At 35.2% G+C, this 14,859-nt stretch overlaps 1 protein-coding gene across 1 annotated transcript in view; it reads right to left on the reverse strand.

Moving 5' to 3' along the window:
• Positions 1-5,506: 5,506 nt before the first annotated feature.
• Positions 5,507-14,859, reverse strand: part of LOC149562586 (hydroxyacylglutathione hydrolase 2, mitochondrial-like) — a 111,439-nt gene continuing 102,086 nt past the window's right edge. Inside the window, exons 6-8 of the mRNA XM_089826066.1 lie at positions 6,928-7,002; positions 6,241-6,339; positions 5,507-6,011 (exon numbers count right to left, since the gene is read on the reverse strand). Coding sequence (XP_089682192.1) covers positions 5,865-6,011; positions 6,241-6,339; positions 6,928-7,002 — 321 coding nt within the window. The 3' untranslated portion in view covers positions 5,507-5,864. The remainder of the gene's footprint in view (positions 6,012-6,240; positions 6,340-6,927; positions 7,003-14,859) is intronic.

A 14,859-nucleotide genomic window follows, 5' to 3' on the forward strand; every position in this document is an offset into this window, starting at 1 on the left:
CAAGAAAGTGGGGTGTGGGACCTCCTCCAGATAATGGTATCGTTGGATCAAATCCAACATTAAGCAATCAAGGTTTAGAACTAGCTCCAAGGTAGTTCATCATATTAGAACATGGCAAATGGTGCCTTGTACTACCTTTTTATGTTTATCGCTTACCTATCTACAACTCCACAATCGATACTGACAGTCTCTTTCCCTCACCGTGCAACTGAACTACTTTACTTTTATTGATGCAGTTGAACTACAAGTGCCTTTTGTGTTCTTGACAAATCATAAGCTTTCAACTTTTGTCAAACCATTACGGATGCAAATGAACTACAATTGGTGAAGTTTCAATTTTAAGACAATTTTTTTTTCTATAACGTACAGTTCAATTGCTAGAAATATTTCATCTAGAGGTGTCAATTGATAGATTGTTAACTTTTCATGTCATTTTCTACTTTGGTTGAGTAGTTCTCCTTGCATTTGTAAATCTTGCTGCAGTCTTTAGCCTAATGACAGTTTGGTATTACATCCAAGGCGATAACATAGTTGACTTAAAACTTTGCATTAAAGAAAACATCAAGGGATAATATTTGAATTGTGGATATTTGTAAATTATGTTGGTTTTAGACATAGTTATAGTTATAGTTATATATGCGCTCTTATATGATGTGATTGGGACTGTAAGTTTTTTTGTCACGTTTATCTGTTTGAAAAATAGAGATTAGTTAGTGTTATTGGCTTTTATTCCTGATAAATAATTCTTTCCTAATTTTATTTTTCCTTGCAATCTTCACAAGCAATGGTGTCTCAAGAACCAAAATTTAGACGGGTTGTGCCAATTATTTCAAAGGCTTTGCTCTCATAGGAGCCTTTTAAACTACACAAAATTTGACTGTAAAGCATAATTGCTCAGTGGAGACTCAGGATATCGTGCACATTTCTTCCTCCTTCCCATTGTTTTGTATGAAATAAATCATGTGATGAATGAAACAATGGTGTGGAGGTAGAAATGTGCACGATACCCTGAGTCTCATGCATCGAGCAATTACGCTTTAGAATCAAATTTTGTGTAGTTTAGAAGGGTCCTATGAGAGAAAAGCTTTTACAATAATTGGCATAGCTCGTCTAAATTTCTACCTAGCATTGGTCTCAGTTTCGATGCACATGTCTTCCCTTTGACGTCAAATGTATGGCACCGGAGTAGAAAATTAAGGGGTGTTGGTCGCAATTTCGACGCACATGTCTTCCCTTTGACGTTGAATGTATGGCACCGGCATAGAAAATTAAGGGGTGTTGGTCGCAATTTCGACGAGAGGTTGGTCATTTTTTCCGTCGCACGTCAAGGGGTTTACGTCGAAATTTCGACCAGCAACGCCCGCAAATGGGAAAATAATAGTTCAGGTTGGACTAAGGAAATCGACGAAATTCACATCGATAACTCCACCTTTATGAAGTCGAAATTTCAACACAAAATTTCTAGGTCGAAAAATTGACTAAAAAATATCGACAACAAGTTTAGTCGTCTATTCAACCTACTCTGGTGACAATTTCGACCTTTTCGCGTCAAAATTTAGGGCTAAATTTACTAGTGAACGATGTACTCCCTCTTAATTCCTATTTCTTTACAGAACCTTTTAATCAAATCTAAGGTTTATTCCCCTCCATTATCAGTTCTAAGAGTTTTAATTTTTTGTCCTGGTAAGTTTTTAGTTAATGTTTTGAATTATTTAAATCTCTTTAGGATTTTTTTTTTATTCTTTGCACTTTAAGGAGTAAATCCATGTTTTCCTAGAGAAGTCATCTATGAACAAAATATAGTACTAAAATCCTCCAAGAGAAGGAACAGACATAAGTCCACATAAATTTGAATTAATTAATTCTAAAACATTATTTGTTTTTCTAGTACTATCATGAAATGGACTTCTGGTGTTCTTACCCAGTGCACACCCTTTGCATATGCTTGTGTGGTCTTTCTTTAGTTTAGGTAGACCAATAACCATCTTCTCCACAGTTTATAAGGTTTTGAAGTTTAAATGCCCTAATCTTTTATGCCATATTTCATTTATGTATGTAGTTTCATGAAGTAAAGCTTGAATCGGTCAACTTGATTCTTAATTCAATTCATACAAATATCCTTTTCTTTGACCAATCAACTTTGCTTTCTTGATTTAGGAGTTATTTGCCCAAGTTATTACTTTACCGTCCATGAATGCAACGTTATGCCCATCATCTTCAAGTGTTGTAATTGAGATTAGATTTATTTTTATTCCTGATACATAGAGTACACCTTTGAGAAGAAGAGAATTTCCTAATTTTAGTTTCAAGGTGCAATTTCCAATTCCTTCAATAGAATGTGTTGAATTATCACCAATTCTAACTTCGCTATTAACCTTTTCTGATGTAGAGTCTAGTGCTTTTTAGTATCTTGTCATATGTCTAGAAGATCCAGTATCAATTACCCATGCTTTACTTGAGATTTCATTTGATAGTCATGAATACAATACACGATTCTTGGGATCATAGTTATCTTCTTCCCTAGTAACATTTGTACAGTTCGCTGCTTGTTTAGAATTCTCAGGGCAATTAGATTTATAGTGTCCAAACTTTTCACATCCGAAACATTTTATCTTGGATAAATCTTTCTTGGGTTACCCATTCTTTTGATTTCCCTTTTTCTTCTTGAAATGCTTCTTCTTGCCCTTATAGGAGTTTGTATTAAGAACATGAAGTTTTTCAAAAAAAAATTCAATTTCTCTCCTTTCTTTAATTTTTTGGATTCTTCTTGAAGACAATCCCCCTTAAGTTTGTCTAAGTCAGAGAGTTTATCTCTAGCACTTATTCCTTGTGCAAAAGTTTCTCATGAATCCGGCAATCCATCTATAGCCATCAGTGTTAATTTTGTGTCACTAATAATGGTTCTTATACTTGACAATTCATCTCTAATGTCGACAACCCTTGGGAAGTAAGAATTCATTGATTCTCCTTTCTTTATTTGTATGTGATTTAATTATCTTTTCAATGCGAGAACTCTAGTTGCATTGTTGACCTCATATGCATTTAGTAATGCATTCATCATATCAAATGTTGTTTGATATTTTGTAAGCATGAGTACAACATCATTTTTACTCCATCTAATATGATTTGAATGACTTTCCTATTTCCTTTGCTCCAGATGGATTTATGAAGTTCAACTGGAGGTTGTTTGGATGCTTTATCAACAAATTGTTTTGCTTCATTTTCTTCAAAAATCATCATGATTCTAAATTTCCAAGCATCAAAGTGTTCTTTCCCATCAAACATGTCCTGAGGTTTGATTGTGTATGCCATTGAAGATAGAAGATAGTTGCTAGATATATAAAAGTCTGATTACTGAATTTTGCAGAACCTAAGTTTGACTATCAGAGCTCTGATACCATGTAAAGTTTATGCAAATTCTATGATCGAATATAGACTAGATTCGATCTTCTTCTTCTTGTGATTTGTTAAGAATAACTTGAAAGTATTGCCTTCAATTGAATTAGAAATGTAATTTAGAATTCTGTCATTTAATTCTACAATTCATATGTGGGCAGTAATGACTAAGGAGCAAACTTGTCTTTGTTCTTGTGTGCTCTTAGACTTCATCCTTACCCTCTATAAGTATAGGAATCAAGGGACATGTCCTTAGAAAGGACATGTCTCTTCTAAAGTGTATTTGCCTAACCTCTAGAAGTCGGCGACTTTCCAAGAATAATTAAGTTTAACCACAAACATAAACAATGATGTTTAAATTAGTCTTAAACCAAAAACATAAGGATAGACACTGATCCTATAAAGGGAACAATGCAATGACTTAGCCCTATACTTACCATGCCATATCAGATCAGATCGATCTGTTATCATATCAGTATGCTATCAAGTTACAGAATTAACATGCAATAGTAGCATCGAGCTTGGGCATGGAAAATGAGCTCCAACATTTTGACATTTGTCTTCAATCAGCTCTTTGAGTGTCCATGGATTTTGGGAATAAAGCCCTTGTAATTCAAATGCTTGTAGAAATTGGTCCAAGATTCATGGGAATCACAAAGTTACAAGATCCTAGTGTTGCATTCTGCAGGAAAATTTAAAAAGGAAAGTTTAATTAGAATTCTTGGCAACATTCACAATTTTAAAAAGGAATGTTTAATTAGAAACTTGCCTCCAACATTCACAGTTAAAAAATAAAGCCCAATTTAAAAAACAAATAAAAATGGAGTTTTTTTACATAGTCAAAAAATCAACCGGATAATAAAAGCCGGTAAAAGTCTTACAACATTTCCATCAGAAAAATGTTTTAATTCTCACAATAAGCCTATCGGCTTAAATATAACATAAAATCATTTTAAGTTATATTTTGCAAAAAGTGGAAAACAACATTAAAATATAACATTCACATTTTAAATATGCAATTACGCTTGGACAATCCACTTTTTGGGCACTTAAATGGTCATATCTTTTGACTAATAACTTTGAATAAACCCTAAGATATACCGAATCGAAGGAATAACCGAAAGCAAGAGATATGAAACAAAAATTTTAAAGCAAACCAAACTAACACTAAAAAATGCAAATAAAGACTTTAAGGCTTCAAAAATCAAGTATAGGCTAATAAAATGAAAAAAGAAAAACACTTGATGAAAGGCTTCAGTAAAAAGATTCACTACGCAAATTGGGAAAGATTGGTTGATAAATGTTGGCCAATTAAATAGTGAATTACCTAAAAGATATGTGAACTTTATTGACAAGATGGAGCACAACAAGTATGAAGCAAACAAGTTAGGCTATCGATATGTGAGGCAAACTTAGCATAGAAGTACTGCTAGTGATAAGTAATTGCATTATGACAATCCATCAAAATAAGCCCACAACTGAATCGAAATATGCACTAAGCTAATTTCACCGTTACGCTTTATACATTCAATTTTCTTTAAGTTGTATTCATTCTTTCATTTACTAAATCTAGTTGTAACAGTAGGTGTTAAAGGAAATGAACCACTGCATTTAGGGCCCGTTTGGCAACGGGAATACAAGCGGAATAGTCATATGTAAATTCTTAAAATTTTGAATTCTTCATTTGGATGCACCAAATCAAAATTGGAATACAAAGTAAAATAGGAATATGTATTCCAATTTTGGCCCAAAAATTAGGTTTTGCAATTCCACCCAAATAGGTGTTATTGGAATACGTATTCCTATTCCACTTTTATTTATTTTAGAAAACATAAATTTTGGGGTCCGTGAATTCCCCATCAAATATTCGCTAAACGAAACGGAGAACAGGAATACGTAGCCCCATTCTCTATTCCAAAATAGCTATTCCTATTCCCCTATTCCTATTCCTGCAGCCAAATGGGCCCTTAGAATTAAGGAATTTGGTTTCTAAAATAATAGAGACTAAATTTTCTTAATTTTCTTAAATGTTTATGTGGACTTAATTGCTTGTTTACCTGAGAGTACCAAATTGTTACACAAATCCCAAGTCAAATATGTAGACTTCATGTGACATAATTGAAAACAATTTTGAATCAGATATACACGCATTTAACATAACTGATTTAATGAGTTCTCTCTGCTAAAAACCCTTTGAAGGAATATGAAAAACAAAGTAAGGATACAGACATACACATGGGCCTCTACACTTAAGACCACTTGAATGATTAATTTGCGAGTCATGGATGCGGTTTAATAAAGAATTGTTATATCCAACGCTGATATCTTCGCAAAATTGATTTTTCAAAAAGGGATTAAAACTACAGCAGGTAAACCCAGCAAGAGAGATTCCAACTCTATGAAATGTAGGCTTTTCCGTTCATGATCAATATTGGTATTCTTTGAATACTTTCAAAATAATAAACTGATTAAAACATATCCTTTGCCTTGCGAATTCGACCTAGAGCTTCAGCTTCACTTGCAGTTTCCGGTATGTTTAAAGAACCCCTGATCTCAGCACTGAAAATACGTAAAAATGGATTACACGACTTCTCCTCTGCTAATGTTGATGGTACCTGATTAGAGAGAGAATATGTCCGGTAAGGTATGCTTAATCATTATAGGTACAAAATTGAATGAATCGTGTGAACTGCTTTATGAATACAAGCACGTGAGAAGGAAATACTGCATGACGCATTAACCATACCAATCACGAACATGAAATGAATCATAGAAGCTAATTTACACATGTAGGCGGACTATCCACGCGTGGGAGCTATATACTACATAAGACATTGATCATACCGTTGGTAAACCTTTATTGCGCTGTTCAACTGCACGAGCAACATAAGAGCGAAGTTCATTGTTACCTGGCTCCACTGACGAGGCAAATTTCGCATTGCTCTGTTTCCAAACAAAGATTAAATTGGCAATTATATGACGATGCTAGTTCAATACTCGAAGAACTAATATCAACCTCATTAGAAAGTACAGAAAAGCCCATCTAGCAAGGATATTGCTGATTTTTCATAATTTGAGCCTTTTAGAGTTCCATGATTTGGTGGTGGCAGTTTATCATTGACATACTTGATTATATCAGAAAACTTCTATTTAAATCTCCACGACAGGCAAGTTGTAACAGTTGTGACAGCACAAATAACAGCAGATAGTTTTTGTTAGAGGAGGTTTTACATAACAGATTATAAGGATATTGCCAACTCTATAGTAGGCAAGATCTTAAACTTGTGACACCACAAATAGCAGAAGATGATTTTTGTTTGACTGGGAACTATATACTACTAAAAGACACGAAGGTCGATATAAAAGCTAAGATGTTTTGCCAAATTGATGATCCTTCTGGGATGCTGGAAATTCCTTTTTTTTTTGTAGAGATCACAACTAAAGTTCCATTGTCTAAATAAAGATATACACAACTGCTTGTTACATCAACATGGAAATCACAAAGTAATTGTTTGGTAAAGTTGTTCTTACCACAGTGTACTCGTGCCCACAAAATATACGGACATAGTCTGGCAATGATGCTATTTTTGAGAGTGAAGACCACATCTGTTCCAAAAGACAGACCAAGGCCCAATTCAATAAAGTAACAAGTTTTTATAATAGTTTCTCAAACATATCTCAATGCAAATTAAAACTTGATAGAACTGTTCTTAATACATTAAGTTCTGTTACGGGGACAATAAATTTCCCAGGTCAACAAAGTATTCTATAAAGCAAAACCCCTGTTGCGAGAAACAGGCATGTTTACAATATATACACAGAACTTTGTTCAATCTACCAAGCCCTGTGATTTCCTCACTTGAGATCCAGTTTTGACATCTTAATCAGAGGATAGGAACAAAAGATTTAAATCATGCATTTAAACAAATGAATGGATTTTATTTGCTTAAAAAACGATACTTAATATTAAAAGGGCAAAGCCCAATAGAGATACATGATATTCAGTGGGGGGGCTCAGGCGTAAAATGTCAGACAGGTAAGTCAAAATAGACTGAGATACATAAGGAGAATCCACTGTAAACTGTAATATCAAATACTTTCATGCATCATAATTGAAAAAAAAAAAGATGGCATAATATAACCCAATGGTAAAAGTGAAAACCATAGATATTATGACAACCAGTACATATGCTATAGGTTATTATGGCTGACAGGATTGATGAAAGCTGTCAGCTGCTGAAGGGTATTATCCTCTCAGCAGGGATCAGGCTCTAAATGATGATCGACTTAATTCTAGATGCCTTCCAATAGTCATACCACAGTTTTGAGCTTGTTACATCCCCCGAAGATACCTATTCTTAACCTATCCTGGATAGATACATTGATCGATACACCAACAGCAAGGTGCAAAATGAGACACTTCCTAATCACAAATCCAAAGTATACATGATGGAATTGGAAGCTATAAACATGCCATTATAATTTTCCTTATGATATTGTGATGTTGATGCACATTTAATGAGTGTCCCAAAGCCAAATCAAGCAGGCCGTGTTAAATGAATGTCATGACTATGTTTAAGGCTCAACTATACTGTATCTATCCCCCTATGTGCCAGTGTTTGTTGGTAATGACCATATTTGGTTGACGGGGCTAGAAAGCGTTTTCATCTTGTACACCCATACTCCAGACCATGAGAAGTTAATAAAATGACTCTTAATCCTCATGTCAAAATTCTGTTAATATTGTCTAAGGTGAACAGAGCAAAGAGTAATAATTTATTTCAAGGGCATGAGCATGATTTATTTAAAAAAACATATGTAGTCAAAGGAGGCAAAACTTTGCCTGCAACACCAAAGAAGAAGAGTGTGACATGCATTTGCTGCTCAAACGAAAGAAACAACTTGACAATGAATTGACTTGCCAAGGAAGGAAAGAATAAGGGTGCAATAGGGGAGATGATTTCTTCATTAAAATGCAAGGGGCGTATGGGGTAGAGGAAGGAGGGCGTGTAAGGCAGAAGGAGACATAAAAAAGGTCAGGCACTCAGCTACTGTCACTGTCTTTGCAGACAATTTGGTAAGTGTGCCAAGACAGTTGACAGGGAAAAAATTTAAAGATCTTCTGGTGCATTAGCTCTAGGCTCACCAGATTCAAAGTACTATAACCTTGTGCTTTTTAATGAATCTTGTTGTGGGGGTATCAAGGCATTCTTTTTATAGATAGCAATCCTCTTGTATGTTAACCTTATTTTTGGCCTTGGGTGTGTTGATGTGAGTTTTGTTCCACCACAACATGCAAAATCAAACACTCAATGTTTCGAGATGAAACATAAAATACTCAATCCTCTCTTGAATAAGGTCACTCCTCATGCTAAGCTTGCAAAGTCAGATCATAAAATGCAGTCACAGTTCCCTTCTATTGTGGATACTCACTCAGCGAAATAATGTGATTTGTTGGTAATCTCTTAAGCAACTTATGCTACTCATTCAATGGATATCGACTACAATAGATTTGGCTTCACAATGTGCAATAAAAATATAGTTTTGATTTTCCAATTCTTGAACTCTCAGCTTGAACTTAAAACTTCACTTCTACTTCTACTTCTAGTAATGAATGGAAGGAAGTATGGATAAACTTGGACTCTAATAGGTACAATCTTGTTAGTGACTCCACGCACCTAGTGCAAGCTTCTAAGGAATATACGAATAGTCTACAAATCAATATCTCCTCTTCAATCCCATCAATGGATGCAAACAAAAGACTAGATATCAATTGAATTTAAGTACCAATCACTAGCTCATGACACAAGGCACTCCTACCATCAGCAAGAGGCTAGTAACCTAGTCTATGTCGATTCAATCAAGTAAACATCCACAATGCCCTTCATCCAACTAAACTACTTCTAAATGACATCAGCTGAAAGATTGAGGAAACCATACAACACTTCAAAGCAACATTAAGTAATTCACTATGAAGACCAACAACAAATTTTCAACAAGTCTCTTCCTTAGCTAGCCTACCCCTACTTCTATCTCTCTAATATAACTCTTATCTATCCTTCTAACTGTTACAAATGAGAAGGCCTTGGCCTTTTAAAGTTGTTAAATTACAATGAAGGGCCAATATCGATTCAAGATGAAGGGCCAAGATTAATCCCTACAAACTCTAATTAGAGTTGTCACCCTATCAACCAACTATAGAAAGGCGCCATTTTATGGGCCAATGAGAAAATTACAATGCTTTAGAGAGCCAATGAGAAAATTGTACACTTGGCATGATATGATTGAATGTGCTTGTAAATGGAATTTTCCGATTGGTAGAAGATAAGTGGGCACCACCTCAACATCCTTATCTTGTAGATTTGATCGATCCTTTGGTAATGAGAAAATATCTCTTGATACTCAACATTATCAAGCCTTCAATTGTGATGGCATATTCCTAAATTGCTTCATCTTCTCAAATCTTCTCCATCCTTGCAAATTTTCTCTATCTTCATTCTTGGAAACTTTCTCATTGTTGTGGTTTGAACTTGTCAACATAAATCTTGAACTTCTATAAACAATGAAGTCCTTCATGTAGCTTGAATCCCTCAAAAGAAAGCTAGATTCTGGGAGGAAATTCCAGTTGATGAAAAAAATCATTTCTTTCACTTGAATCTTTGCTTTCTTGAACTCAATCCTGATCTCGATCTCGATCTTTGACTTTGCGCTTTCATAATCTGATTGAATCTTCTCCTCACTTAAAGTCCTTGAGCTTAACCTTGTCTTCCAAGCCTCTCCTTGCTCCATTTTCCTTGTAAAACAAGAGAAAAATGCATTAAGTTCATGAAAAGATGAAAGAAATCTCTGAATGCTTTCACAAAATAAAATTGCATCAAATCAAAATGAAAGGCCCTTGTTCATGGATTCTATTTAGTTTTGAAACAAACTTATCTTTCCTCTTGCAAATCTTTGAAATGATGTTTTGTTAAAATCTGGAAAAGAAGTGAGTTCCTTAATGAATATCATGCATAGATTTCACTCTTCTTCACCCTTCTATCTCTGACTTTTTGGAAGAAATCTGCTTTTGAAAGCTACAACTTGATGCATTTTGATGCCTCAAAATGTGAAATTGTCACCTTCAAATGATCTTTACTCCTCCTTGGATGGTCACCAGCCTCAAACTGATAATTCACTGCTGATGCAAGACAATTCCATAGTTTTCTACCCTTATGATCTTCTCCTTATTTCTCATTTTCGCTGCAGAGAAGGAGAATTCACTGTCTTAAGCAGAGATATATCTGTTTTGGAATGATGTGAAATGAATTCCCATTGCTTGCTTTATTTAGACAACTCAGAACTTGGAAGGGCAAGGCCATTTTTTGGGCTAACTTAGTCTTTTTTTAGGCCAATAAAATCATTCTATTTAAACTTTTTCATGCTCTTTCTAGGGCAATCCGACTTGGGAAAAAAACATTAAGTTAGTTTACTTCCTTTTAGCACAAAATCACCATTTTTGTCTTGCCTAAAAATCTGAGATTAAAAGAAATATTGAGTTTTGGGGCTTTTGCTCACTAAATCCTGCAAGGCATAGATTTTGGCCTTACAGTTATTGGGCAGAATTCCTGAGCTGAGAGGAATTCTGCCAAGTCATGAATTAACTCAAATCATTTTTGGTGCACTTAAATTTCCATTGGTGAGGAGAAAAAAGAAAAATTGTTTTGTTATCCCCTTTCACTTTGCAAGTTTAGTCACTTTGGTATTCATTTTGCAAATTTGCAGCCTATGTCAGAGATTTGAGGATGTGAGGAATAAAATTCCTCTCTCTAGAAAGTTTCCGCCACCTCAAGAGGCATTAATTCATTGATAAACTCACGAGTCTTTGGCAAATTTCATCGTTTTGAGGCACTAGGAAGAGTTCCGATTTTGTCATGTATCCATTCCAAATCTATAATTTGCTAAGTAATGTGCATTAAAGTCTGATAAAAACTTGCTGTAGTCTGATTCTCCATCTTTTTTGCTCAAAATCTGGATTTAACCTTCACATTTTATCCCACTTCCTCGTCAAACTTGATTATTAACCTTATTGAATGTAATGTCCCCTCTTTAGTTCGACATGACATTGATCATGGATTTTGCCTATTCCAGACTCTCGTAGGCAAATGGTGTGGAGAGAGAGTCAATTCTGCGGATCAGATGGTCATATCTTGCTCTTGAAGAAGTGTTAAGAGGTTATATTTTATTATTATGTGTTATTGGGGCCTACATGTTATAATTTTAAGTTGAGTTGCACTTTTTATTTTATAAAATTACTTTATTATAAAAAGTGCATTATAATGAGATTTTATAAAGGATGTTTCTAGAAGTTCTAGAAAAAGTGCATTATAATGAGATTTTATAAAGGATGTTTCTAGAAGTTCTAGCAACTTCTTAGAAAAGTGAATAAATAGAGGGCTGGGCCTCTCATTTTGGACATGCTTGGATTTGAGATTTCTTCTACTTCTTCCATTGTGGAGCAAATTTGTAGTCTCTTGGGTCTGCAAATTATTATTTGATCTTTGGGAACGAATCACTCCCTTGGATTGGCGACTTTGAGGGTGTGAAATATCACCTGAATTGTTGCATTTGAGGAGTTGGTAATTCAGCCATCTCATTTGGACTTCATTGAGATTCAGTTATAAGGGTTTACTTTGGTTGGAATAAGGGTTTCAGTTGTGCCCTAGCATTTGTGGATTGATTAACAGGGTTTGAAGACACAGTTGTGCATTATTTTCAGACTGCCAGTCCAGGGTTTGGACTCACGTTTTTGCTCATAACTCCTAATTGGCTTGACGGATGAATTTCATATTTTAGGGGGTTATTCAGCAACCCTAGGCGCCCAAATTTATTGCTTTTGGAGTGACAAAAAAAAACGCTGCAATATTTTTTATCTAGCAGCCGTACCAGGTCGTACCTGTACGGCCCTGTCAATTGGGCAGCAACAGCAATTTTGTGAGTCAGTTTGGGGCAGATTGTGAGGTCTTCGTGTGGCATTAATTCAGCATTCATATCCGGCAAAATTGGAGCTATTCCAGGTGCACAAACTGAAGTTTTGATTGCCAAAATATTGCATGTTATGGATTAGAACAGTCAGCACTGTCATTGCATAAATAGTTATTTCCAGTCATTAATAACTGTTGTAAAAGTTTCGTCATTTGCATTCCAAATCTGAACTGGGTTATTGTTCATGTCATAACATTGCATTGTCAAGAGCTTGATGTATTAGAAGTGCATAGTTGTGACAGTCTCTCATTGTAATCAGTTCGATTTGCTGTCATAAAATCAGAATTGCATTGGACTTCATATTTGAGTTTCATATTGTCATCTATCTCTTAGATTGGTAGTGTTATAATCTGGAATTGTTGCTCATACATTATTGGCATCATATACTGAGGTTTCGTTGTACAACAATTAGTAATATTGCAGCCTTATTCGGTTACATGCCAACTGTTTGACAAAATTCCTAAGTCCAGTTTGAGGGTTTCAGTGGCCTTTATAGTAAGGGTCATTACATTGAACCATTGTGAGTTGATGGATTTCAAAGAATACTTCATGATTAGGGGCAGAATTTTTGATCGAGAGGATTGCTTTAGGGCGGAATTCCTGGGCTAAGAGGAATTCCACCACTCTATACATACTTTGTCTTGGTTTTGATCAAACTCTGACCTTCAACATTTTCAACACTAGCCCATTCAACTTTCATCATCTTGATCTCTTGATTGTCAATTTTCTTGTTCTCATAAAAAAAATTGTCTTTCTCCTTGGGCGAAGATCTTGGGGATAAAGAAATTTATTGGGCGGAATTTTTCTGGGCTGAGAGGAATTTTGCCATCCTTGGCATGCCCTTTCTTTGCCTCGAAAAATAAAAAATCTCATCCTTAGCCCTTTCTACTTCACCATTCTCACACCCTAATCACCAAACTTTCAATCCTCGTGCTTCGGATGCTTAGCTCCATGATTTTGGGGTGCACTTTGTGGGCTGAGGAATCCTGCCCTCTCACATGCTTTTCTTATGCTTTAATAACTCACATTTTGCCTTCACAACTTCATCATTTCCATCCCTTTGATCATTAATTTATCATCCATAAACTTGGGCGCTTGACTTCACCAAAGGCTAGGGTTCCACTACGGCAAAGATTCTAGGAGATGAGGAAATATTAAAGGTAAAATTCCTTGGATGAGAGGAATTCTGCAACCTTTCATGTGTAAGAATATTGCGAGTTCTTACTTTGACAAACACTAGATTGCTTTACTTTACAGATGTTTGACATTTTATCAAACAATTTGCTTGCAACCTCTATCTTGCTGGCTTTTTATTTTCATATTGCTTTTGCTTGCTTAAAATGGTCTCAAATGTTGTTTAAATGCTTGCAAGTTATTGCCAAGATATCTAAGAAAAGAACTAAAATGCAAATACAATCTATTTTGTCTTTTTGAATGCATATATATGATTTCTACTTGTAAATTGCTTAGATACCGATGTAGGCATCCTGGCTCGGGAAGTGGAGGCAATGCTTGCGGAGTCGAGTTCCAAGGAAAAGGCAAGTGGAAGCCACACAGAAGCGCCTCCTAGGTATTCAGAGGTGAGTGGAAGCTTGCCAATTGCCTCTAGATGCCTGGCAGGCGCTTCCGGCTGGCTTCCACAGGCATCTAGGTGCCTCTAGAAGCCTCCACGAGCCCATGTGTATTAATTTATTTATTTTTTGTTAGTTAAACTATCATTTAGCACATGCAAAACTTTCCAACCTATTTTTTGCTCCTAAACCCTAAAACGACCCTAAAAGAGGCCAATCAATCACTCTTCATCTCATTTTGTTCGCAACTAGACTCTTTTCTCATTTGGTCTCCATTTTGGCATTTTCAAGGCAAGGTAATTATTTTCAAAGAGGATCATTTGTAGGGCAAGATATAGCTTCCACAAAGGAGTTTTAAGCATGTAAGGTAAGCATTTGGTCCCATTCTTGAGTTCTTTAATGATTTTTTTAGGTTTTGATGTATTTCTTTAAGTTTGTGAAGAATTTTTTTTCAAGTTTTCACATTTATAAAACAAAAGAACTAAAGAAACAAGTTTAGCTATCTAATTTAGTAGTTTTTTATCATTTATATGCACTTGTATGTTTGATGTTCATAGTTTTTCTCTAGTTTAAATTTATTTAATTTCTTATTATAGGCATAGCAAAAAAATAGATTGTATTGTGCAAGAATGGTTGCCACCGGTAGTCAAGGTTCAGTGGAACGACAAGGAGCAGATAGTTTTAAAATTGATGTAGAATCTCCTTTATGGAGACATACCAAACGAATCTCACAAGTTTTTAGAGGTGGCTCATATATTTGGAAGTGCAATTATTATCAAAGTAACAAAGGCAAAGCATTTAATAGCTCATATGCTAGGGCCAAACTTTATTTTGTGGGTCCTAGTGGCAAGGATTTGCAATGTGCAATGGC

Source organism: Cupressus sempervirens, chromosome 4, assembly GCF_028749045.1.
Source record: "Cupressus sempervirens isolate cs-2001-9-10 chromosome 4, ASM2874904v1, whole genome shotgun sequence".
In the NCBI taxonomy this organism is placed as follows: domain Eukaryota; kingdom Viridiplantae; phylum Streptophyta; class Pinopsida; order Cupressales; family Cupressaceae; genus Cupressus; species Cupressus sempervirens.